The sequence below is a fragment of the Apodemus sylvaticus genome, chromosome 7, assembly GCF_947179515.1.
Source record: "Apodemus sylvaticus chromosome 7, mApoSyl1.1, whole genome shotgun sequence".
Classification (NCBI taxonomy): domain Eukaryota; kingdom Metazoa; phylum Chordata; class Mammalia; order Rodentia; family Muridae; genus Apodemus; species Apodemus sylvaticus.
The window spans coordinates 20,709,167-20,735,450 of record NC_067478.1 but is presented as its reverse complement, the minus strand read 5'-3'; the positions used below and the strand labels follow the sequence as shown (position 1 = coordinate 20,735,450).

Sequence of the window (26,284 nt, the reverse complement as noted above, 5' to 3'; positions counted from 1 at the left end):
TCCTGTGTGGATACATACCTGAGGATGAGCACACTCACATGAGGATAGGTATATGACCCTGACCATGGGGAGTGTTCCCAGTGTGTGTGTGTGTGTGTGTGTAATCCCTGTGAATGACTGGTGGAGGGGACAGCTCGACTTTACCTTCAGGAGCTCAGCCTGCCCCCATGCAGAATGGTGCCAGCCAGGCCACATGGTCCCTGGCCACTGGCCTACACAGTGACAGATTTTACAAGGGCCTATTGCACCCAGGAACCAAACTTGTTCAAGAACCTGTGTCAAAGTCCAAAAAAGGGGGGAGTCCCAATGACTCTTCTGGGTTTTCATCTCAAGGGGCACAAAGTGACCTTTGACTCTTGCACCTGGCTAAGCTCCTGATCTCTTCCCTCAGGGAAGAGAGCCCAGGTTCCTGGTTCCGCCCCCATAGCCAGGGAGGAGAAGAGGTTTCACTTTTCTTCTTGTCATTTTCGCTTTTAGACTCCCTTGTTGAAAAGCTGAGAAGGAGAAGCCCAGTACTGCTTCTGTGAAAGCCCAGGGCCACCGTGAGCAACGCTAGGGCGGAGATGTCTCAGCCTCAGGAACTGGCCTTGTCATCAGCCTGACCCAGCTGACCTGGTAAGATGGGCTATGACTTCACCGGACACACCACACTAACTCTGTGCAAATAAGAAAGCAGCTTCCAAGAAGAGGTGTATCCTCCCAGGTGTAGCATGGTGTGGATATTATGGCCCAGGCCAGGCACCTGTCAGACCTAGCAGTGAGAAAGGACTTTAGCTGCTGGTTGGCCAGCCTCACGCCTTAACAAGTGGGTGGCATTGTGGTTCCCAGAGATCCCCGTCCTGGCTCTCAGCAGTCATGTCTTCACGCCTGTGACTGTGTTCGCACGCCTGGCCAGGTACTAGGCAGTTATTGGCCACTCTCAGAGCATCTTATCAGACAGGTTACATCTACTCTCTGGTAAATCCACCTTGTGTCATAGGCTATGAAAAGCAGAACCAGCTGCCCCAGCTGCCCACAGCTAGCTTCACTGGAGTCTGAGCCTGCCTCTATATATACTCTGTCTTCCCAGGGTTTGCATCAGATCACATCAGCACACACAGACATAGACACAGACACACAGACACACAGACATACAGATGCACAGATGCACAGATGCACAGAGACACAGAGGCACTGGCATAACAAACACACCTACCCAGGCACAGGCACAGGCACACAGACACACGTAGACACACACACACACACACACCATAGATATTTCAAACATATAGCACACACACACATATACCATAGGCATTTCACACACACACACACCATAGGTATTTCATATCCTAAGATGCCTGTACTCCCAAACTGCCGCCACTCCTCACAGTCCACCCAAACTGCTCTTCCCTCCTACCCCCAACCCTCCTTTAAGGGTTCCCTTTATTGACAGGCTGTGCCTACAAAATGTGTCCTCTTGCCATCCTAGCTGCTTCTCAGAGAAAATAAGAAAAGGCTTAACTCAGGAGAAATGAAGTTCCTAGTAAGATCCACATCTCCTCCCATCGGGTGCTTGGCATCGCAACCTGGAAGGCAGAAATAATCACGGATTTTATGTATAGCATCTAGACACAGTTCACCAACTTCAACCTTCAGCTTTCCCATCCAAATTGCCGTTAATCTTTCTACAGAAATACTCTGTATGCCTGAGACAAAATTCCAGAACCATGACCTCTCACTCCTGGAATGAATTAAATTAAACTGGGATTCCCTTAGCGGTCGCTTACGAATACCTTTACTGTCTCCTGATTATCAAAGATGCTTGGCCAGACTAGTTGTTTATCGCTAGCATCTTGGAGATGGCTCCAAACAACCTTTACACTTAGTAAAGGGTTCTCAGGGTTAGAACCCTTTTTATTTTATTTTATTGTCAGGACATTTTGAATTTTAGATCAGTTTTTAGTATAAGCATGACTCCAGAATGGAATGACTTTAATGGTCTGCTGTACATAACACAGAACATATGGTTTATTCAAATTGACCTGGCATCCAGTGTTTTATCCAGTGACCTTAAAGCTGGCTCCTACATCCAAAGTCTGTGCTATCAGGCATCAGAGGCTCAGCAGGGATTCTGTTGCCACAGCAACCACTAAGCTTGTCAATGATTTTCACTGAGGACAGAGCCAGGTTCTTCCTAGCAGTCACACCCTCTCCAGGGTTCTAGAGAATAAGCTTGGCCGATACTATGGATGCCTGGTCCTGAGGTCGCTCTGGCATCTTATGTAGCAACTGCAAACCCGGCAATGCCATGAGCTCATACTTGCAAGGTCCCTTCTGTTTTTCTTTCTCTTCTTCCTGCAAACATGTTTTCCAGAAGGAAGAAGACAACCACCATTAAGAGAGTGATTAAATCAACCACCCAGTTACATTGTGTCTGAGCAAGGGTGACCTCTATGAACATAGCAGGTATAGCCTCCACGCAAGGCCAGAGGTGGGCTTTGGCTCAGCGCCATTCAGGATAATGTTCATCTGTGCGTCCCATTACAGATTACTTCTGACTCCATCTTCAATAATACTTCTAATGGCAGCGATGAAGACAGGTAGCCAGATCAGTACTCACTGAACTCGGGCTGATGCTGTTCGCCATCCTATATAACATGACATTTTGGGCTGATTTGTTTACTCCTGTAATTGTGAAAGGCTTTGGCATGTACGTTGCTTCCAAATTCCTCAGCTGTGGCAGACTCTGATTTGCTTCTCTACACACACAGTATTTTGGAGACAGCTGGGGTGGACCTGTGGACAGGCTCGGGGGACTGACTGACACAGAGCATTGCTGAGAGCTGTCCTCTCCACAGCTTTCCTCCATCACCAGCCAGATGTCCTTCACCAGCAGGTTTTGTTGAAACCCACTGGGAGCTTTCTATTTCTTCTCATTGATGGTTTTTCCTTGAGCAAGGTTCGCTGTTGAGAGATCTTGTGGAAGATGGAACAGTTTTAGTGTCTTTAACTTGGGATGGGAAGGCAGTGGGCAGACCCTACCTTCGGGGATTTGAAGAGTGCACACCGTGTTCACTGTCCTCAGTGTCTCTGAGGTGCTTGGGAATCTTATCATAGATAGGCAACTTGGGCTGCAACTTTGGATCACACAGTCCAACTTCCATCCCTCCTACTTGAGTATCAGTTGTCGTTGGCCACAGCTATATATGGGACATTTTCCATGCCCAGAGGCTGTGGAAGTATATCTGTCAAAGAAAATCACTCATTCCATTGTACCACTTGATGTGAACTTAAGTCTATAGAGGTTGGTGTTTCTGTAGAGGATGAAGGCAAACTAGAAAGGTGTGGTCCCCACTCATGCATACCCAGACACACTGCAGAATGAACTGCAGACCACGCTGCTCTGTCCTATCTCTTAGCTGTTTTAAGGAGGTTGGCTGCATCTCCTAGTTTATGGGATGTAGGGACAATCTGGCTGCCATATCTGTCACCCCATTATTGACAGGGTGGGTTTGACTGACCTGAGTGGCTAGGTGGGTGCTGCTTTCCTCTGTCACTATTCCGTGTGCTTCCATCCTGAAGCTGTGTGCTTGGTTGAAGAAGATGACCTTCTCTGAAGAGAGGAAGATTGCTCTCTGGCCATGGGTGCCAGTCCAGGGTATATGAGTAGCTGCATTCCCCTGCTAGAACTTCCAAACAAGGTCAACCAAGCATGAAAAGAGACACAGCTCTGAGTGGCTCTGCCCCACCCTTGCCCCCAGGAAAGGCAGCTAGAACGTACCATGGCCAAGCCAACCCTGGAAATACATGCGCATCCCTTTTTATGACTCCTTCAATCCTTCATCTCCCTGAAGCCTGGGGACTGAGGAGTACCACTTTTTTTTTTTTTTTTTTTGAGACAGGGTTTCTCTGTGTAGTCTTGACTGTCCTGGAACTCACTCTGTAGACCAGGATGGTCTCGAACTCAGAAATCCGCCTGCCTCTGCCTCCCAAGTGCTGGGATTAGAGGCATGTGCCACCACACCCGGCTAGGAGTACCACTTTTTGACTGAGGAACTCACAGTGGCAGGTGGAGATGCACACTGGCAACCCCTTGCAGTGTTGAGCCTAGGGTAAAGAGAAGCATCTCCCTGGGGAGTCCAGCAGCGTCATCAGTGGGAAAGATTGGATCCATCCCAGAGAGTCCTGAGGCCCACAGTGAAGGAATTTTAACTTATGTATTTCTGAGTGACACTGTCTACTGACTCCAAGTGACCCATCCTTTGCTCCCTGGCTGCAGGGATAAAAAAGAATGTTTTATGTCCATTTTGGTCCCTTATGAAAGGGAAGGGTGAAAAAGAAGTAGAAAATAAAAATCCCACCGAAATGAGAGCAGCTAGGATCACCTTGGGTCTGCTGGAGCGGACAGACTGCCCAGGAATGAGCCTGCTCATTTATTTACCCTGAAATTATTTATTGGCCACCTTCAGCTAGCCAGGTGATGATGACCCAGGGCTGGCTGCCTAGACCTTAAAGTATGGCTGTTTTGAATAATTAAGTCAGATCTGGATCTTTGGAAGAAAGCAAAGACCATTTTATTGTAGTATTCACCAAAGAAAATAGCAAATTCTTTTAGGCTTCCTCTGGGGAAACCTAATCCCTGCCCCCGCACTTCATAAAATGTGAGTCCCTGTGCCTTCCTTCAGCCCCCTGGGAATCAGCTGCCTTCTTCCTGTGCAGATAGGATCAGCCCCAGGCAGGGGAAAACAGGGCAGGCATTTGGCACAGCTCTCGGGGTAAAGCCATGTGCAGATGAGGGCAAAGAGAGAGGAGCCGGGTGGCTCTGAGGCTGTGCCCCTGGGGACTCGGCTGACCTCTGTTCTGAGGCCGGCTGAGGGTTACTACATCAGCAAATGCCTTTATCTGGTTCCTCTCTGGGGCTGGCATCATTCAGGGTAGATGGTCTTTCTAGGCCTCAACACAGTATCTGGGGACCAGGCAGAGGGGGTGCTAGAGGAAAATGAGACCCTAAGGTGAGTACAATGTATAACTGGACACTTTGTGTCCTCTTAAAACACACAAGGATAAGGCCTAGGAAAAAAATACAGCATGAAGGACCAGCGAGATGGCTCAGTGGGTAGGGGGCATCTGCTGCCAACTCTGTCAACCTACGTTTCATCTCTGGCACCTACTTGGTGAAAAGTGAGAAGCTACAGGCTGTACACAGGCACAGACACACACACACACACACATGCACAGGTGGGCACACACACACACACACACACACAAGTACACACACACACACACACACACGCACACACACAGGCACACACACACACACAAGTATACACACACACACACACACACACACGCGCGCGCGCGCATAGGCACACACACACAAGTACACACACACACACAAGTACACACACACACATAGGCACACACACAAGTACACACACACACACACACACACACACACACACACGCACAGGCACACACACACACACACACACATGCTTTTTAAAATGCAACGTGTGAGGACTCTAACTCTGGGGTGGGGACAGTCACCACCACTCATCTGTGCCTTGCACATGACTCATGCCCATTCTCTCAAGTCACAGCCTGAGCAAGAATCCATTGGAAAGTGAGGCAGAGGTGAATTTAGTCACCCATACTGAAACAAATCAATAACAAGGGACTCCCCTTTGTCAGTTAAGCTATTACAGAAGGTGAACTGTCCCTCTGACCTAGGCAGCTACTAGTCCTCTTGTGCAGGACTTTGTCACACTCATCAACAGTACTGAAAATAGCGTGCTTTCCTCTAAAATAAGGATGCTGCGATGTGCTTCTTGAGCCTGCAGCAGCCGCAGCAACATCTACTGACTTGTTGGAGACGCATGGACTCTACCTCAGACCTCCTGAGTTAGAGGCTCCAGGCAGGGCCCAGAGACCTAGGTTTGAATAATCTCTGGGAGCTTGTGGTACATACTCAAACATGGAAGCCACTGTTCTCCACATACCACCTCACTTTGAGGGTTTTACAGCCATCTGGGCCAGACTATGCAAGCACTAATGCATAGTAGGCCTCAGGTACAGCCAGGGCTGACAGTGTGGTGCTTGGGGGACGGGGGAAGGGCAGCTTCTGCTCTCTAGACTTAATCCTCACAATTGTCATTGCAGAGCTATGCTGTGTGCAAGGCAGTGGGGAAGAGATGAGTACAGTCTGGGTGTACGAGAGACCCGAGGGGCCATCTTCTCTACCATTCCTGACTCCTCTCCTCAGGAACAGGGACAAGGAGGGCTCAGAAAACCATACCAAGGCCAGAGAAGGAAGGAGCTGGGTTCTCATCATAAGTCAAGGTTAGGCCTGCTAAGGAAGACCAGCCTCGTGATAACAACAGAGCAGCGCCTTTGGGACGGGCTGCATCTAATTGATTTTAGGTCACCAGACACTTAAAAAGAGAGAAGCGTTTGGGCTAGGGCAGAGTGGACAGGTGTCCACTCCCTTTCATCCTCAAGAGTGTGACTCCTCCCACCTTTGTAAAGGAAGAAGCACCGAGACTCAGAGAAGCCCACGGATGTTCGCGTGGAGCAGTGAAGTGTGTGCACTTGCAGTTATCTGCGGCAGGACTTCCAAGGGCTGAGTCAGAAAAGGGGTGCAATTAGAGATAACATGGAGTCCAAAGGCATGGGGGGGGGTCAGAATGGGCCACCTCCTCTGCGTCTGAAACGTTCTTGAGGAATATCACAGTCTATTTCTATTTCTCATAAAGTTTATAACAACATAATACATTGTCATATTAACTATACATGAAACATGTCTGATACATCTCAGATCCTTTCTCATTCATATCCCATGAGCTCAGCTGCCGCCTGCTGCTAACTGACTGACTCACAGACAACTGCCAGACCTTCTACCCTGTGATGGTTACTATTGATTGCTGACTTAATAGAATGTGGAATTGCCTGGCAGGCAAAGCTCCAGGCAGTCCTGAGAGGGATCATCCAGACTAGCGCAGCTTCTGGGTGGAATTCTGTGAGAAATCACGCTGACTGGATGCGTTAGTTGAGATGGTCCCTAGGAAGGCCCCAGTCTCTGGGCCTTGAAAACTGGCTGCTTGTTCAGTTCCAGTGTTGTCACTGGCCCAGAAGCCCTCTTATCTGCAGGGGTTACCGGAAATGGCAGACAGTATCTAGCTCCACAAGTACAGTATACATATACATACAGAGCCACGATGAAGCTTAATTCCTAAATCATGCTCAGGAATAACCGTGGTGACAGTAAAATGGAGCAGTTAGAACAACAGGTTGTAATAAAAGTCACACGAGTAGTCTAGGCCAAGAGAGCCCTGATCAGTTCAGTACTCTTCCTATTTCTGTGACAAAATGCCTCACAAAAGCAACTTAAGGTTATGTGAGCGTTGTCTCTCCCTCCCTTCTAGTGAGGTTGTAGAATGGTATGTCTTCCTAAAGAGATGGCATAAGGGGGGGGGGGGGGAATACAGGCGCTGTGCCAAAGGCTGAGGCATTATTAATCTGAGTACACATCAGAAGGGGAATCTTTGAGCCAGGATGGCGCTGCTCAAAGATGGCTGAAGGAAGAAAGGATTTGGAGTTTTGTTTGTTTGGCTGGTTGTTTGTTTGGTCCACTCGTAGTTCAGGTTTACAGTGTATGGTGATAGAAGTTACCATCGCAGGAGCACAAGGCGGCTGGTCCCATTGCACCCACGGCCAGGAAGCAGCAGTGAACGCTGATGCTCAGGTTGCTTTGTCTTTGTCTGCGGTCCAGGACGGCAGCCCAGAGACTGGGGCCTTCCTAGGGAGCATCTCAACTAACCCATCCAGTCAGAGTGATTTCTCACAGAATTCCACCCAGAAGCTGCGCTAGTCTGGATGATCCCTCCCAGGACTGCCTGGAGCTTTGCCTGCCGGGCAATTCCACATTCTATTAAGTCAGCAATCAATAGGAACCATCACAGGGTAGAAGGTCTGGCAGTTGTCTGTGAGTCAGTTAGCAGCAGGCGGCAGCTGAGCTCATGGGATATGGAATGAGAAAGGATCTGAAATGTATCAGACATGCTTCATGTACAGTTAATATGACAATATATTGTGTTGTTATAAGCTTTATGAGAAATAGAAATAGACCATTATGACATTATAGACTTTTTCAGGCTATAAATAGAAACTATGGTATATCCTGCATACTGCCTTTGAGATGGTCCCGTGTCCCCAGCAGGGTCCATGTGTTTCCCTTTGTCTGTTCTGAACTGCAAGGATGGGCTGGAATCTCAGAGTTCCTCCTGTGCAAACAAGACTGGCGTTATGTACATAACTGGTGCTCAGCAAATATTTGTGCAAGGGACAAATAAACATGTCACCAAGGAATGTTCTAGAAGAGAGGTAATGTCAGTGTGGCCAGTGGCTTGGACTTTGGAAGAGGCCAGACTGCAGCCTGAGTTCCAACCCTGCCTCCAATTGGCCCAGTGAGGCAGATCCCATGGCCAGCCTCTTCCAGCCTCAGCGTTCTCCCCTGCGTAGAGGACATGAGGCCCATGCTTCTCACAGCTTGTTTTTAAGGCAATACACAACAGAGTAGCCATGGAGGCAGGATTAGGAAACAGGACCTGTGCTCGCTGGGAAGTGGCAGGAGAAGCAGAGCGCATGGCTCTAACTCACGCTCTAAGGGGTGGGCTCCCTTAGGACGGCAGGGGATGACTGTGAGTCTTGGCAGTCCCAGGAGCTGGAACATTAGCTTGGAGGCTACCCATGTAACTTCTCATAGTGTATGGAAGCAACAGAGAGAAGCCATGACTCCTCCAAACCACAAAGGGGAGAGAAAGAGAGAGAGAGAGAGAGAGAGAGAGAGAGAGGCGGGACAGGGCCTAGAGTGTCCTCCATGACCCCGTCTGAGGAGGTGGGATTCCTGATGATGATATCCATCCCAAAACTGAGTATAGACACCGCTGCATGTTCAGGAGACTGCTTCTTTCTCCTCCTCCTCTTCCTCCTCCTCTTCTTCTCCTTCCTCCTCTTCTTCCCATTCTTTTTTAACAAAGCCCCTTATGTTTGCTTCATTATAAAACAATACTTCTAAAATCCAAAAGACATAGAAAAATGAGATTATACAAGAGCACATGTGCACTAAATGTAATTATAATCTTTATAAATACTTCTCTGTATTTCCTTCTAGTCTTACACTGCCTGTAAGACAATGCACGGGTGTGGTAGGTGCCCATCTGTATTCATGGGCACACAGATGTGTGATGACCAGAGACCAATGCCGGGTGTCTTCTTCAATCACTCTCCACCTCAGTTTTTGAGAAAGGTTTTCTGGCTGAAACTGGAGTTCACCAATTCAGCTAGGCTGGTGGGCCAGCGAGATCCAGGTCTGCTTGTCTTTTTCTCACCAGTGCTGGGATTACAAACACACACACACACACATACACACACATACACACACACATACACACACACATACACACACACACATACACACACACATATACACACACACATACACACACACATACACACACACACATACACACACACATACACACACACCACACACACACACACACACACACACACACACGCACGTGCGTGTGTCCTCCTGGAACAGCATTTTAAAATCACAAATGATACATATTATATATGGAATATATAATTATAAAAATTTAAATCGCATTTATTTATTTTTTATTAAGGGTGTGTTTGTGTGTGTGTGTGTGTGTGTGTGTTGGTGTTTTGGTGTATATGTGTGTCGCTGTGAGGATAACTTGGGGAAGTTGTTCTCTCCTTCTCTCATGTGGTTCCCAGGGATTGAACTTGTGTCCTCAAGCTTGGTGGCTAACAGCTTTACACAATGAGCCATCTTGCCCTCTCAAATTGGCCTTTGTATTTGACAACATGATATAGATGTTTTCTTTGTTATTATCACTTTTTTGTGATAACTGTTAGTCCCGCAGAGAGTCCATGGAGCTGTGCTTCTGAATACTTCAGGACCCCTCTTCACTGGGGGCTGAGAAGTCTTGTCTCTGCCCTTGTATCCACTCAGCCATGAGCGCTTGAGCCCAGCAGGGTCTAGCGGCTCTATAGTGTGTGAGACCAGAGAGACAATGGCTGCACTCAGAAGACCTGAGAGCCAGGTCACACCGACCTCCATGGGTCTAGCCTGCCCTTGGCCTCTCGTCTTCTCTGAGATGGGATCAGCAACCTGCTACACAGTGTGACTGGCAGGCGAGTGAGCTATCAGCTCAGCCCAAATCTTGGTTTACTGGACTCACCAGACCCTTCAGAAGCCAACAGCAGGAAATGCAGCCCAGCAAAACTTAAACCATAAAGAGAATTTATTAGCTCACGGAATTGCAAAGTCCAGATGCAGTGACCCAAGAGGGACACAGCGCCTCGAGATACGGCCACAGGTCGCAGTCACTGTGGCCCCATCTGCCTACCTTTCTTATTGGCCCTTCCTAGGGAACTAACTCTCCAGTACTCCTCAGACCTTCACACTGAGGACAGTACCTCCCACTCCTGGCATCCCCAAGAGAAACATACCGACCTGTTTGCTTCAGCAGAGGCCAAGGTGACTTGGCCTGTTCTAAGTCCCCCTCAATGGGCATCTACTCGCTTATACCTTCTAACCTGTGAGTGGTTGAGGGTGTTGGTCCCAAGAAGGAGGATCAGGAGGTGCTTTCATCAAAAGAGAGACAGACTTGAGGAGGGGCAAATACTAGCCATGTACTTCAGAGACTTCCAATTCCACTGTGGCTAGAAGGAAGTTCTCAGAGCAGGGAACCCAGCATCCCCTGTGGGTTTGATATTCACAGTCCTTTGTGATATGCTCAGGCCACGCCTCCTCTGCCACTGGCCACGCCCCCTCCGCCACTGGCCACGCCCCCTCTGCCAGCTCTATGCTAATACAGTAAGCATTTTCTTTTAAATACCCAATGCAAAGAACCACACCCTCAGTGCGTTTGACCCTGAACTGGGAGGAGGCTGGCCTTCAGTGACCTCATCAGGTGACTCACCCCACCTTCACAGATATGGTCCAAGGTGTGCTACAGTCCCAGGCCCAAGTGAAGTGCCCTGGAACAGGAAGAGGTCAGAACTCTGAGATAGGGCTGGAAATCCCTGTCCAGTCCCAATGCCCTATCTGTGTTCAGAAGGGAACAAAGATGTGCAGGAAGTCTGTCTCCCATCACCCCGTGTGTTTGAGAGGCCAGGAGGGGCGGGTGCCCACTGGATCCACCCAGTTGGGTGGTCTGCAGTGGTGTCCTGCTTTCTACTTTTGTGTGCACTTGGTCCCTGTCCTGAAGTGTCACATGCCACCTGGTAGGAAGTCAGACCAAGCCAGGCAGTGAGGATGTAGCAATGGCAAAACAGGGCACCGATCTCTTCAGAAGTGGGAAAATCAGGGCTTGACACTAAGGGGCTAGGACTGTGGCAAGGAGGGGAAGGCAGGGAAGGCGAGGAAGCGGGGAGGGAAGATAGGGAGTTCAAGGCCCTTCCAGGAATGGCAGACACCACAGATAAAGGGGAAAGAGACTGGGGACGCTGAGGAGAGACTGAGGAACAAAGGTCGGAGGAGAGAGGGGCCCAGCTAGATCTAGAGCCAGGGTACAGGGTACACGGCACAGGCAGGACGCTTGCTGCAGAGAGGTCAGGTGCTGATCTAGGTGTTTGTGGGAAATCTAGGAAGTAGGCAAGGATCCTCAGGCCTCCTCATGAGGACTTCTAGGGTTGACTCTGTGGTGGATAAAGTACAGAGACACAGGACAGGGGGGGAAGGCAGGTGTTGTGAGAGACTGAGGAAGCCTGTTGTCACGGAGTGCTCTCTCCTTTCTCTGTGTGTCTTTTGTGTGTCTCTGTCTGTCTGTCTGTCTCTGTTTGTCTCTCTCCTTCATGTGTATGTGTGTGTGTGTGTGTATGTGTGTGTGTGTGTGGTGTGTGTGTGTTTATATGTATACATACTGCAGGTAAGACCCACCCTAGGATCCCTGGAGGAAGAATGGAATTTGAGGCTGGTGCAGAGACTCCCAAGCTCTCCACATGAAGTTAGAGGGAGATTATGCCTGCTGTGGAGAGCACCTGGGCCTGGACATCATGGGTCTGGAAGGAGGCTAGTGGAGAGGACTTGGCCCCAGGCAAGGCAGAAACCAACAAAGAAAAACAAGTTGGCTACATTCAGGGAGGGACCAAGAGGGCGGGGCAGCACCTGCTGAAGCTACCTGTGAATCCAGCCGCAGGAGGAAGTTAAGTGACTTGCCTGAGAACTTGTGGGATGGGGCCAAGAAGGTAGCCCCACTTCGGATCACAAAGCCTAGCACTTTAGATGTGTAGGTCCAGGAGGGCGGAGTCCTTCTTCAAAGTTGGATCAAGGCAGTTTCACCAATGGCAGGCACTCTTGGTCAGCTTCAAGATGACTGTGTGACCTGGAGCTGCAGAGCTTCGTGTGGAATGGTGGGGACAAGGAAGACCTGAGGACTCCCTGGGAGGTCTTCCACAGCTGGCTTAGTTAGGTCACACACCCCACTCCTCCCCAGCCTGGAATGCTGGCCTTGCACTACAGAGTCCAGAAAGATGTCACTGCTAGGAAGAAGAGACCTACGTGGTGGAAATACAGCAGGGGAGGTAACCTAAAATAGAGAAAAAGATCCCCAGGTGAGTTCACGCCCACTGGACTTTGCAAGTCACTGTTGATCCCCAGTCTTAAAGCAACGGCTTGAGGGGGAAAAATCACTATTTATACAATAATCACATTAAAGAAATGTCCATCATTCAAACCTGGCAGATGGCTGGATAACTCCTGTTGGCCAGCACAGCAGTTCATGAGACCGGGGAGAAAAGCCACTATCACATATAACCATGCACACAGTAAAGATGCTCAATACGCTGCGAGCTGTTGTTGCTGGCTTTAGGTAACAATTGTATTGGGAAAGAATTAAGAAAGGTGGAGAATTCAGCAGAATCTAAATAGTGATGTGGAATGACGAGAGTTATCTCCACAGAGTTAAAACACAGTAAACCATTTTTAGAAGACTGTTAGGTACAGACCAGAAGCTAGTTAGAAACATGAACCGTGGCCAAGACCAACCATGGCTCTCTATCCGCTCAGCAGCCTTGGGACAGCAAGGCCCACAGGTCTTCAGGCTGCCCTGTGGAGAGCTGAGAGAACATAGAAGCTTGCTGAATGTGTGCCTGCAGAGTGGACCCCCATACTCACAGCAGTGACAGTGAACCCACCTAGGCATGGGCTGGGGCTATGACCTAATCATGAACAGAGGGTGTGCAGATAGTGCAGGCTGGACCAAGGAAGAGGCTGCCGAGGGAGTGGACATGGGGGATGCGGGAGTGGTCCGTGGGAGTTTCTCCTTTCTTCGCCAAATGACCTGCTCTGGGTAAGACCAGGAGCCAGCACAACAGAGCCAGATCCTGAAAATGTCATGAATGGCCACTGAAACTGTCCCGGGCGTGTGCGCCAGGCCCTGGCACATCCCAGGGAGAATGAAGAACCCCAGTAGGCATGCTGTCAACTCTGGTGCCGTCATACACTCCTCTTGTCACGTTGCGTTTTCTCAGGGGAGGGGAGGCTGGAGTGTGTCTGAGAGTTGGGGGCCGGGGGGGAAACAGGCTGAGAGGGAGAGACAATGGTAGGTAGGAGGCCCCGGGGGAAACCCATGCTTGGGGGGCCAGAATCGTAGGACAGGGAAGAGCAAAATGGTGGTCTTGTAGCTGGACAGGGCCCACCAATGGCTGTAGCTTTTCTTGGACTTTTGTATAGGGAGAAGTTACCATCTGGTTGTGATTGTGGCAGCAGGGCTTGCATTTTCCAGGAGAAGGGAAAGCTTTCTAAGGGGCAGTGACGGATGATGCATCCCTCCCTGGGCTCTGGACTACTCTAGACTACAGCTGTGGCCCTCAGACTGTGTATAAGAGCCCCCATGTGCTTGGACTCTGTCCCTGGCATCCATGTTTCTATCCAGGCTCTGCCACTTAAGAGTTCTGTGACTGACCAAGTTATTGTACCTTTCTGTGCCTTAGTTTTTCTTTAAAAAATTTTTTTGTTCATTATGTGTATCTTTGTGTGTCTGTGTGAGAGTATGCACATGTGAGTGCAGTTGCTCATGGCGGCCAGAAGAGGGTGCCAGATCTCCCAGGCTGTAGTTAACAGGCAGTTGTGAGCCATCTGACACGGGTACAGGAAACCGAACTCCAGTCCTTGGCAAAAGCTGTACTCCGCTTAATCACTGAACCATCTCTCTGGTCCTCTTGCCCAGTTTTTTGCAAATATAAACCAGAACTAATAAAAGCATTATCTTTCATGGGATAGTTTAGAGTATTAAATGAATTTGCCATTGTTGGAAGTATGTGTCAAATAATGATATACAATTGTGTAGGATATCTCCTCATGAGTTGTAGGCTAAGAAGGACCCAAGGGTCCTCAAAACAATTCAGGCTATCACCATTGTTTTTGATTGCCTGCTAGAACTAGTTGACAAAGACTACTATTGCTGAAGGTATCCTATACTTTAGTTGCAGAACATAGAAAAATCAATCTGAACCTGAACTAGGAGTGTCTTACTGCCGGCTGGTCCCCAGGTGCTAAAAGATTCTAAGTTCTGTACAGGCGCCGGAGAAGAAGCACCATCAATGGTCTTATCTTGCTGTGAACCCTGAGAGTTACACCACCCACCAACAGTGGTATGACTATCATGGAGGTAACCAACCACTTTCTTATTGGCTTGCAGGCCTGCTTCTCAGGAGGGATTCAAATCAGGTACTGTAAACCTGGTCAAAACTCCATGGCTAGGGAGATCATGGCCAAAGTGCAACACTAAACAGGACAGCCCGAGGGCAAGAAGGAGCACCATGCAATGCTGTCTGTCTTCTGAACAGGACATGACTCTTGCAGCATGAGCTCACAGCCGTAGCGACCTGCTCAAGACTGGGTCCATCAACATTCCGTCATGGACAAGGGAGGGGCTCACAAGGCCCCACCCCTCCCTGAGGAGCCGTAGGCAATTAATGGCTGCTGAGGCAGAGAGAGTCATATTCCTCAGTGGTCTAGCTACTGGTAGGTTGTTCTTGCTCAAGTAAATAACTCTCCACCCATGCTCCTGCAGGCTTCCGTAATTAAACGCAGTGGGTCACAGAAAAACAAACCAAAATAAAACAAACTAGCAACACCAGAGAGAAAGATAGGAAAGTAGGAGGAGGTTTGCGGGAAACAAGAAGGGGTTCATGAGAGGGGGAGGGAAGAGAGGATAATGGGGGGTGGGGAGATGTGACCAAAGTTGTGTGTGTGTGTGTGTGTGTGGGGGTGTCACTGGGAAAGAACAAAGAAAAAGCGGTTAAGATAGTAAAATACACCAGAAAGACTTGTGCCTTTAGCCATCACACAATTTGACCTGTGACCTGTGACTAAAACCACGTCAGGACCACTGCGCTTTTACACTTTCTCCTTTCCGGGTTCTCCTGGACCCATAGAATCTGGCCTTCAACCATGCCACCCACTGTTAAGGCCTTGCTTGGGTTCTCAGTCCAGGACTTGGCCAGCTGAGCAGCGGCCCCTCAGGTCACACCTCGTTTGCAGCATGGACAGTCTTCAGCCTTCCTCTTTGAACATGATCTCTGGTCTCTCTCCCACTCCTGTCTCCCCTGGCTTACCGCCCTCCCGGCTTACCACCCTCCGCTCCGTCTCTCTCTCTCTCAGGCAGATGTGTCTTCTCTGGACACCCTTCTCCTCACACTCTCACTGGAAGACTTCATCCTTTCTGGAGGGTCAGCGTCACCTCCACTTTCCCTCTTCTTGACTTCTGTGTCTATCCTGGGCATTGCGTCAGCACGGCCACCCACCATCTGCCCACTTTTAAAAGAATTTATTTTGGATTTGGTTTTTTCGAGACAGGGTTTCTCTGTGTAGCCCTGGCTGTCCTGGAGCTCACTCTGTAGACCAGGCTGGCCTCGAACTCAGAAATTCGCCTGCCTCTGCCTCCCAGAGTGCTGGGATTACAGGTGTGTGCTACCACCACCCAGCAAGAATTTATTTTAATTTAAAAAATTATAATATCACTTTCCCCTGTCCTTCTACTCCCTCCAACTCTTCCTTTGCTCCCTCTCAAACTCATGGCCTCCTTTGCTTTGTTGTTTTGCATACACACATACATGCATACACACAATCTATCTATCTATTTATCTATCTATCTAGATATATAGATATAGATATATAGATATAGATATAGTTATAGATATAGGTATAGGTATAGATATAGATATGTAAACCCAACCTGCTCAGTCCATTTGATGTGATTCCAGCGCTGACCACTTGGCACTGGGCAACTAAGTATAAGGCTCCTCTTTGGGGAAGATTATTTCTCCCCCTCTCTGCATTCCTTAGCTGCCTATAATTCTTTGCCTATGGGCGAGGCCCTGTGAGATTTCTTCTCCCTGTGTTAGCATGTTTGCCGCTGTCATCCTCACACAGGTCTTGTTTAGACCCATGTTGCTGGGTATCAAGAGTGAAGCTTCCCTTTTGTTTCTAGGAGACAGTCTCACAGCAGATTTCCTGGTCCTCTGGCTCTTAGAATCAAATGCTCTGCCACATCTCCTGGAATGTTCCATGAGTCTTCAGTGTAAGAGTTGTGTTACAGATGTATCCCGTGGGACTTAACACCCATGATCACATGTTCTCTGTACTTTGAACAGTGGTGGTTTTCTGTAATGGTGTCCATCTGCTGCACAGATAAGTTTATTTGATGAGGGACGAGAGCTACAATTATCTGTGGGCATAAGGATAAATATTTAGAATCCAGCTGCCCATCTTTACCTGTATGTAGTTCAAACTGGGTGAACTCAAAGTGAATTCTTAGGACACCACTGGCTTCCCCTGTGGCTGCTAGTCCTTCTGGGTCCCCTCTCCTGGGGATGAACGTGGCAAACGCCGTGTGCAAGCTGAGCGGTGGGAGTCCTCACGGACGTGTGTACCACTAGCACAGGAGTGCCGTCTCCTTGCAGTATTTCCTGAATTTTTTTTCTCCCTACCTCTTGTGTGATCCAAGCTTGTATTTCTGCTCCTGGAAATCTTTCTGGATCTTACCCCTTTGCTCTCTCATCTGGCTGCCAAAGAGGATCATGGGAAATGCAAATCAGCTCAGAGCCCCTGCTACTCAGAAGTTTTCAATGGCTGTCGCTGTGCTCTGGGGATAAGGCCTCCATTCTTAGCAGGCCACTCGGCTTTCCAGTCTCTCCCCAGCCCCTCGCAGTCCTGCTGTCCCTGGTGGTACTCCAGCCGGAATGAGACCAGGGAGCAGGTGTACCTCCTTCCCTCTTTACTATCCTTATTTTTAGGGTGTCACTTGACAGTTACCGCCTTGGGGCCCCTCTCCTGAGTGTTCGCAGCTCCTATGCGCAGTCTCTGCAACGTGGCTGAAGCCTTCTCTCTGCTCTTCACACAGAGACATAATGACACAGAGGCCAGGGCTTGCTACTGTGCGGAGGGGCTGGGCTCTTGTGTTTTTAACACTAGAAAATATTTCTTGAAACGGAGGGATGGAAAATCCAGAAGAGAGATCCTGGTGACACTCTTTTGAGGGCGCGGATAGCTCCCCGTAGAGACGCTCAGTGTTGATACAACATCCTTTCTCTTCTTTGCCCTAACAGAACTTCCAATTTTACCCCAGAGGGCAGCATTGGTGTGGAGCTTATTTCTAAATGTCCTTTGTAGGTCATTTTTGTAGGAAATCTTGTGGTCCAGCCAACAAGATTTAAGGCCAAGTCAGTGTGTGAGAAGTTGCTTCTCTGCTGTGAGCCTGGCCCTTTCCTGTTTCCAGTCTTCCTCTTCTTTCCTGAAATAAAGACAGGAGGCTGGAGGAGGAGCAGCCATCTTGTGACTGTGAGCTAGCTGTAGTCATGGGAGCCACACAAGGAACCCTGAGGGCATCAGGTCATGTCCCTCTAACTACCAACAGCCAATCTCTTACAACAGATTGTCGGTCCAAAGGGAACTCCATTTCCCCAAATCCTGGTAGTTAGACAAAAGCTAGCTACTCATTGTCACTGTAACCCTGCAGTTTCAGCTACCAGCTATGTTCCCTCTTTTTTGGCGCCCCCACCCAATCTCACTCGCTTTCTCTCCCCCTCCCCCCTCATACTCTCCCTTCCCTTCCCCCTCTCTAGGTTTCTCTGTCTCTGCTCTGTCTGGGCTTCTCTCCTGGTCAGGCCTGGGCTGCTGGCCATGTTCAGTCTACTACTTTCTCTCTGTGCTCTGGACCCTTCCAGATGCCTCTGTGTGTTTTCTCCCTCACATCTACAACAAAACCCTTCCCCTTAACTGTACCATGGAGTACCCATGTCATCAGTTCATACGCAGACACATAAGTCTCATTGGAGTCGCTGAGGTCGGACTACACTGTATTTCGCTGGACTCTCCTGATAGCGTTTCTGAATAAACATTTCCTTTGGAGGTGACACACTGGCCGTGATACCAGGCAGAGGGCAAAGTTAAAGGAGCAGTACAGCACCTACAGGGGGGTGGATTCTCGCCGGCTGTCTACCATAAGAGCTATAAGGGAAGGCCACATGTTGAGGAAGAAATTCTAATCACCGAGGCCCCACGGCGAAATGAGATGGCTATACTAGATAACTTTAAAAGTGCCCGAGGCCAGTGAGATAGCTGTCAGTAGTGGGCCTGCCTTGCAAGCAGGAAGACCTGAGTTCAATCCCATGTAATCAAAGAGAACAAGGACAGCTGTGTGCTTTTATAATCACAGGCCAGGGGAGGCAGAGACAGGTGGATCCTCGGGGCTTACTGGTCAATGCCAGGCCAGTGAGTCTCCGTTTCAAAAACAAGATGCCCTCCATCCCTTCCTTCATTCTACACAAGAGTGCTTCACGGCTGGGCTTTGGCATCAGGCAATGCTGAGTTCTGGGTCTAGTTCTATTGCTTCCTTGCTGGGCGGCTTTGGTCCCTGTAATTGATCCCTCTAGCATCTTTGCCTGTAAGACCGGACCATGAAAGCACCCCTATCTCTCTTAGATCTAGCACTGGTGGTACAGGAAATCTTCAGGGCATCAGGCACAACATACCATGGATGGGGTCTTTTGTGCCCAGTGTACACTGTCACCTCTAACTACCTGTGTCCCACGGGTGCTCAAGCTCGCTGTGGGTCTGGAAAGCCTGTCTGTCTGTACTTCTCTCTGCAGGTGAACAAAACAACCAGAAGTTGTCCACTGTCCAACAGCCTCTGGATTGTTGCTGTGTCCAGAGTCCTTGGCCTCTGCTTGCCAGAGCGTAGGAAGAAGTCCCCAGACCGTCAAACCGGGTCAGGATTGGAAAAACAGCGACCTTCATTAGAAATAACGAAGCAGAGGGCTCCATCCTTCACCCTCGGTGTCCGCGATATTGACGCCATCTTTTCCTGGGCTGGGCTGGAAGAGGTGGTTCTCCAGAAGACAATAGAGTAGGAAGCTGGAAGGATGCCTCCTCCGAACTGCCTCAAGAGTTTTTGCTGGATCTCTTTTGACTTTTTCTGGAAAAGGCTCACCTTCTTTCTCTAAGGTCCGAGTCCAAGAGTGGAAAAAATATCTTGCTCACTCCAGCCTTGCAGAGGAGGTCAGGGCGGGGGCAATCCCATGTCAGACCAGCGCTCCTTTTGTCCCAACCCCCAGCACTTCAGGCCAGACCCGCTGACACTCGACAGCGCCTGCAGTTTACCTTGGCTCCGGTCCAGTGAGTTCGAGCCCAGCCCTGGGGCGGCCCCCACCTCTCCACCTTGTTACGCCTTCCCACCCTCCTCTGCAGCGCAAAGAGCAGTTTAAATATAAATCAGTCCTCAGCACAAACAGAGCTTGGGCGGCGAGTCTCAGAGCCATCTCCGGAACCGAGGGCCCAGGTTTGCAGAGCGAGTGCAGACACTCAGAGCCCGGCTCTGGACAACCAGGAGAGCCACAGAGACTCCTCGCTCCCCTCCACCACCCGGTGCTCCTCCAGCCTACTCTAGATCCCCCCGCCCCTTCCCCAGTGCCGCGCCCACCTTGAGTCCCCAGGTCTCTCCATTGGCCTGCAGCCTCCTGCCTCCTCCATCCGCTGTCACCCCTTCCTCGGGGACCCGCCATCTCCCCGCACTCTACCCACAACACCCACCCCCGGCCAGCAGGACCTGATAGGCAGCCAGGGCTCGCCCAGGTCGTGTCCCAGAGCCTCCGGGCTTCCGCAGCCGCGACTCCAGGACCCGCGACACCTGCCTGGGGGAGGCAGTAGTGGCGGCTGGGCGGGGGCTAGCAGCACCTCTGACACCCAAGGAAGAGAGGGAGGAGAGCGAGCGCGTTTCATCATCGGCCGCCACTTATAAAAACTTCTGGGCGCTCATTCTCTTGCTCAGTCTCCGGGTCGCGCTCCCCATCGCCCGGCTACGGCCGCTGAAGCCCGAAGCACCGGAGTCCCGCAGAACCTGACCCCAGGTCTGCCGCCACCACCTTAGCCCGGCCAGGGGACATCGCCTCAGTCACGATGGGGCTCCTGCCCAAGCCCGGAGCGCGCCAGGGCAGCGGCACCTCCTCGGTCCCGGCCAGACGTTGCTCCCGCTCGATCTTCAGCAACATTAAGGTGAGTAGAGTTCGGGGTAAGAAGGCGGCAGCGTGGGTGCCTGGGACGTCGATGAGGCCAGTCCGGGAGCTCTGGGTGCACCCGGCTCCCTTCTCTGTCCCTGGTGCCACGATGCCACATCTATGAGCCAGGCCCGGCTGTGAGGGGGAGCGACTCTCTCATTCTCTCTCTCTCTCTCTCTCTCTCTCTCTCTCTCTCTCTCTCTCTCGCTCTCGCTCTCGCTCTGTCTGTCTCTCTCTATCTGTCTGTCTCTCTGTCTCTGTCTCTCTCTTGCGCGCACATGCTCGCAGTTTCTCATGGGAGAGAATAACTAGAATAGACGTACCTACGTAAGAGGGGGCTGTCCTGTTCTTCCTTGGAGAAAGAACTCCTCCAGGGAATTCGTTTGGGTCTCTGCTGCTGTGGGTACGCTCTTCCTTAATGAGAGTGGATGCAGAGGCGCTCAGCCAGCACCTTGTGGGCAGCAGGCTGTGGGCACCCTGAGATGCTGCAACTCAGAGTGCACGAGCCTTGCTCTGGGCGGGCGGATGGTGGAAGCCTGCACTCCTTGCCTGGGTTTTCATTTTTGCAGTAGTCGCAGGCTAGATTGCTACCTGGCTGCAAAGCTTCCAGCAGATTTGAGAATCCTCCCTTCCTGCTGGCCTCAGAAAACAGCAGGCACTAGAGGTTTATGGAGAAGGGCCACCAGAGGTGCCTGTGGCCTGAGATTTATGGGGCGTTATGGAAGAAAAACAGGGGTTGTAAGGAACTGTTGGCATGAGAATGCCTTCTTTGGTAAGGTCAGAAGTGGGGTCCACTTCCGGCCAGGTTTTGAAGGACCTGGAATGGTTGAGTCCTCACAAAATTTGGGGGAGAGGTTCCTGAGGAAGGTACCTCCTGGAAGGCTCTAGACGACCTTGACCAGACATCCAGGCGCCCTGGGGTCCGAGCATATGGTGCAGAGAGATTATCTCCCACAATTGCTATTTTAGATGAAACGGGTGCTATAAGTGTGAGGTGGCTAGACCTCACATGGAAGGATTGGAGCAGGCTATGTGTGTCTAACGGAAAGAGACTCGGGGGTTAGAGTGGGTGCCACCTGCAGGCTCTGCCTCAGATTGTTAATGGTGGAACTGGTGGGGGAATCTCTCTTCTGTTACCATCACCAGCACCAGCACCAGAATCACCAGCACCACCACCACGGTTCTAAAAGGCTACATTGATTTCCCATTGGAATATTCCTAACACAGAAAATTGGAGATAATTGAAAACAGTCCTCAGATCCCCCCCCAAACCCCCAGCCAGACCTAGCTGGGGATACCATATATTGTTTTGATTCTACCAGTGTAGAGGGACTTGGAGAATTATGGGTTTTTTTTTAAAACTTGCTAATTAGAAGGAAAGGGTGTGTCCAAGGATGGGTGGTCTCTAAGGAACAGGACTGTGGCAGGCCGCATGGGGAGGGAGGACTCTCTCATTTTCCCCAAGAATGGAAAGAGAGTGGCTGTCCCAAGATTCCTGACGGTGAGGGTGACAAGAGTGACTCAGTACCTCTAACCTCTAAAAACAAGTGGTGGCAGCCATTTCGTTGAAAAAAATTTAAAAATAAGATAAAACCCACATTCGTATGCTGAGATTCATGCCCAAGACCTGAACCCAGGCCAATTGGCCTGGGAAGGGAGAGTAAAGAGCTCTTTTCAGTCACAAGGTTTTCTTGAGTCTGTTAAAATGTCTCTTTGGTTGGCGGATAATAAGCATCAGATGACAGGCACTTTGCAGAGACCCCCACCTTAGCCGGGTTCGTCCCGAGACCCGAGGCACCCTGAGTGGAAATGCTAAGCTTTTCCTTGCTGACAAGTCTAACCTGGGCCTCTGCTGTTTGAAGGGAGATTTCCTTCTCTTGGTGACAGGTTTAGTGACTGCCTTGTGCCTTCCCAGCAGGGGAAAGGTAACAAGGGACACCCAGCCCAGTTGCTTGTCATTTTGTTGGGATCTTTGTCACTGGGATGGACTGTCAAGAGCAGATGTTGCTGCAAACCCATGCTCCACATGATTCAAGGGAGGAGTAAAGTCTGAGGATTCGGATCCATGGCCCGGCCTGGCCGGTCACTTCCTGGGTCATACAGGACACATAGCTCACCTATCCTGGCCCTCTGGGGTCCTTTTCTGAAAAAGTGGGTGTCATGAGTCGTTCCCATCATGCACCTTGGTAAGAATGTCCTAGGGTAAAACAGGGTGTCCCCAGGGTGAGCCCCATGTGAGATCAACCGTAAACATCAACCGTAAACAAGGTTGTGCATTCTGGTGTCATCCAGGAGCTCTGATTTCAATGCTAGGCCAGTTGACATGAAGCCCTGGGCTCCATCCTTGACCCCACATTGTGGGCCTGCACAGTTCATGCCAGATGGGGTCCCAGTGCTGAGGGGGAGAGTAAGTCCCACCTCTAACCAAGATGCTAATTGCATTTGATAAATAGCAGCAAAGGCAAGCATCGGTTTTCTACAGTGGAGTGTGTCCCTGTGCATATCAACCACGCTTCAGGGCACACCCATGCCAAGGATAAAACAAAGTCCAAGTTTTGTTTGTTTGTTGTGGACTTTTGTTTAGCTTAGGCATTTTTGGCTTATTGGGTTTTTTGTTTGTTTTGATTTTCATTTTTGAGGGTTTTTTTGAGATAGAAGATAAAGTTGAGTGGTTCAGGAAATGGAGAGGATCTGGAAGGATTTGGGGGAGAAAAAACATGATCAAAATATATTGGAAAAAGTTGTTAAGTAAGAAAAATCTTAAAAATAATTAAAAGATAGATAAAAAATAAAAACTCATGATAAAAATTAGGAAAAAAAAAACCCTGGGCATTGTGGTTTTGTAATCTCAGCATTCAGGAGACAAAGGCAGGAGAATTAGAAGCTTAGGTCATCACTGGCTACACAGTAAGCTTGGGGCATTCTGGGCTACATGAGACCTGTCTTTAAGAAAGAAAAAGAAAGAAAGAAAGAAAGAAAGAAAGAAAGAAAGAAAGAAAGAAAGAAAGAAAGAAAGAAAGAAAAGAAAGAAAGGAAGGAAGAAAAGAAAGAAAGAAAGAAAGAAAGAAAGGAAGGAAGGAAGGAAGGAAGGAAGAAAAGAAAAGAAAGAAAAGGAAGAAAAGAAAAAGCATTGTCCCATTAATTCCATGGTGCAGTTATTAGTTAATGACAACAGTTAATAATACTTATCATAATGCCCATAATAATAACAAATAATAGCTAACAGTAATTGAGCTCTATGAATGTACAGACTTGAAGGATCGTGTACCCACATCCCATCTGCTTTACAGCTCTAGCAGAGGATAGCGTTACCAACCTCACTGATAAGACAATCAAGCCTTCATGGACCAGGAAGGAGTGGCAGGCAGAGGTAGGAGCAGCTGTGGGGCAGAAGCACTGTCCTACCAGCCCCATGAGCACTGTGCTGTCTCTGTAAGTGGCGCAACACAGACATCAGTTAACAGTCCTTTCTCCAGGTCCGGGAGACATTCAGGAGTGGGTGCAGAGGGGACCCAGACACAAATTCCCAGTACTGACCCACTCCTGCCTTTTCTCTCTTCACAAGGCTCCATGAAAGAGCCTTGCAACTCTTACAGGAAATTATTTATTATTTATTATTATTATTATTATTAAACAGGGTGCTGAGATTAAAGGTATGGGCACCACCATGCAGTGAGGGTAATTTTTATATAGCGTGTGTGTGTGTGTGTGTGTGTGTGTGCACAAGTGGACATATGTGGACACACAGATGTGGAAGTCAGAGGACAACCCACGCTATCAGCCTTATGAACACCTTCTATCTCCTTTGAGAAAGGGTCTTAAATGGTCCAAAGCTCACTGACTATGGTCAATTGCCTAGCCTCTGATCCCTAAGGCTCCCCCGTCTCTACCTATTACTAGGATCAAAACTACCCAGGCTAAGGCTAGAACTGGGATCCTTGCTGTTACTGGGGGCTCTCTCATGGTGACTCCATGAGAAAGCCACTTGTGTTGCTAGTACCAGGCACAACTTGATTTGTCTAGAGTCTTCTAGAAAATGATTTTCAGTTTGAAACGATGACAGATTCTTAGCAAAGCTGGCTTTAGAGGTCCTGTGTGTCCTTACACCCACTCTCCCTCAGAGCTCCATGTTATATAACAACATTAATTACAAAGGATATCAAAAGCAGGAAATCAACATTGCTATCTCGTGCACATACAGTCCAGTCCTGTACCGCCTTATCACAAGTGGATTTGTGCAGACGCCACCCGTCTGAGGATACAGGAGTGTATCACCACCCACCGCAGACAAGTGCCTTGAGCCGGCTTGTTGAGAGTCTCATCCTCTGACCACTGTCCCTAATCCCCAGTATAGATGGAGTCCGTCTCCAGGATTGTATTATTTCAAGGCTGTTACATAAGTGGAATCATCTACCAGGTGACCTTTTGAAAATCAGCCGTTTTCATTCAGAGTAATGTCTTTGAGCTCCATTCCGTCTTAAACTGTTACATGGATCGAGCGCTGGTTCCTTGTAACTGCTGAGTACTACGCCAAGGTACGGATGTACTGTACTTCATTTACACATGTTCACTTACTGAAGGGCGTTTGGCTTGTTTCCCATTTGGGACTAGTTCAAATAAATCTGCAAGAGAGATGGTGTGCAGGCTTTTGTGTGGACATAGCTTGGAATTTCTCTAGGGCAAATGCCATGGAGTGTTGTTGAGTGCTGTGGTTGTTAAACAATGATACTTTTTTAAAAAGGAGCTTCCCAACTCTTTGAAGGGCCATCTCACCGTACATGTGTCAGTTGCGCAGTGGGCTGGTCGGATTTTGATATTACCACTCTTTTTTTGTAAAATTTCTAATAGACGTGCCATCTCTCCGTGTCTCGTGCATGTTGTCCTCGTGACTGGAGAGATCAAGACTGATTTTTTTTTTTAATCATTTAAAATGGTTTTATGGAGAAAATCTTTTTATTTTTCTTTTTTGGTTTTTTCGTTTACACATGTTTCTCTGCGTAGCCCTGGTTGTCCTGGAACCTGTAGACCAGACTGGCCTCAGACTCAGAAATCTGCCTGCCTCTGCCTACAAAGTGCTGGGATTAAAGGCACATGTCACCACTGCCCAGCAGAGAAAAATCTTTAATTTTAATGAATCCCAATTATTGGTCTGTGTGTGTATGTGTGTGTGTATACACCTGCTCATATGTAAGCACACAGTAGCTTACAAAGGACCTTAGGTGTTGGTCCTTAATGTCCACATTGTTTGAGACAGAGTTTCTTGTTTATTGCTATATAAAACCCTGGCCTTTGTTTGTTTGTTTTTAAACTCATGTAGGCGGGTTACCCTCTACTCACAGTGTAGCTGAGGCTGGCCTGGAACTCCTGATCCTCTTGATTTCTATCTCTGAACTGCTTGGGTACCAAATATGTCCTGCTATGTCTGGCTTCGGCAGTTGGGCTCCTCCTGTTGGTGCTACATCTAAGCATGCTTCACGGAATCATCACCCCCGAGTGGTTTTCCCCCTGTATCTTCTTGTAAACATCTCCCAGTTTTGCCGTTAAATCTATTGCATTTTGAGTTAGTCTGTAGCTACAAGGATTGGGTCAAGGCCTTGTCTGTTTTTACCTCTCGGTGTTCTTGCACAGCGTCTCATCTCTCCTAACTTGTCTCAGCAGTTGGCTGTTCTCCTGTAGGTCTGTTGGTTCTTCATTTAGCTTCATTGTTGCACACCTG

The 26,284-nt window shown here is 49.2% G+C and overlaps 1 protein-coding gene and 2 long non-coding RNA genes across 3 annotated transcripts in view; 1 reads left to right on the top strand and 2 right to left on the bottom strand.

Annotated features, from left to right (window-relative positions):
- Positions 1-10,292: 10,292 nt before the first annotated feature.
- On the bottom strand, positions 10,293-18,055 carry LOC127688650 (uncharacterized). Its single transcript, XR_007978728.1, has 2 exons — positions 16,251-18,055; positions 10,293-12,599 (listed from the first exon to the last, which is right to left on the bottom strand). It is a non-coding gene; the product is annotated as an uncharacterized LOC127688650 (long non-coding RNA).
- Positions 18,056-18,355: 300 nt separating this feature from the next.
- Positions 18,356-19,600, bottom strand: LOC127688651 (uncharacterized). The gene is made up of 2 exons (XR_007978729.1): positions 19,506-19,600; positions 18,356-19,404 (listed from the first exon to the last, which is right to left on the bottom strand). It is a non-coding gene; the product is annotated as an uncharacterized LOC127688651 (long non-coding RNA).
- Positions 19,601-20,470: 870 nt separating this feature from the next.
- Positions 20,471-26,284, top strand: part of Slco2a1 (solute carrier organic anion transporter family member 2A1) — an 81,541-nt gene continuing 75,727 nt past the window's right edge. The window contains exon 1 of the mRNA XM_052187502.1: positions 20,471-20,566. Coding sequence (XP_052043462.1) covers positions 20,471-20,566 — 96 coding nt within the window. The remainder of the gene's footprint in view (positions 20,567-26,284) is intronic.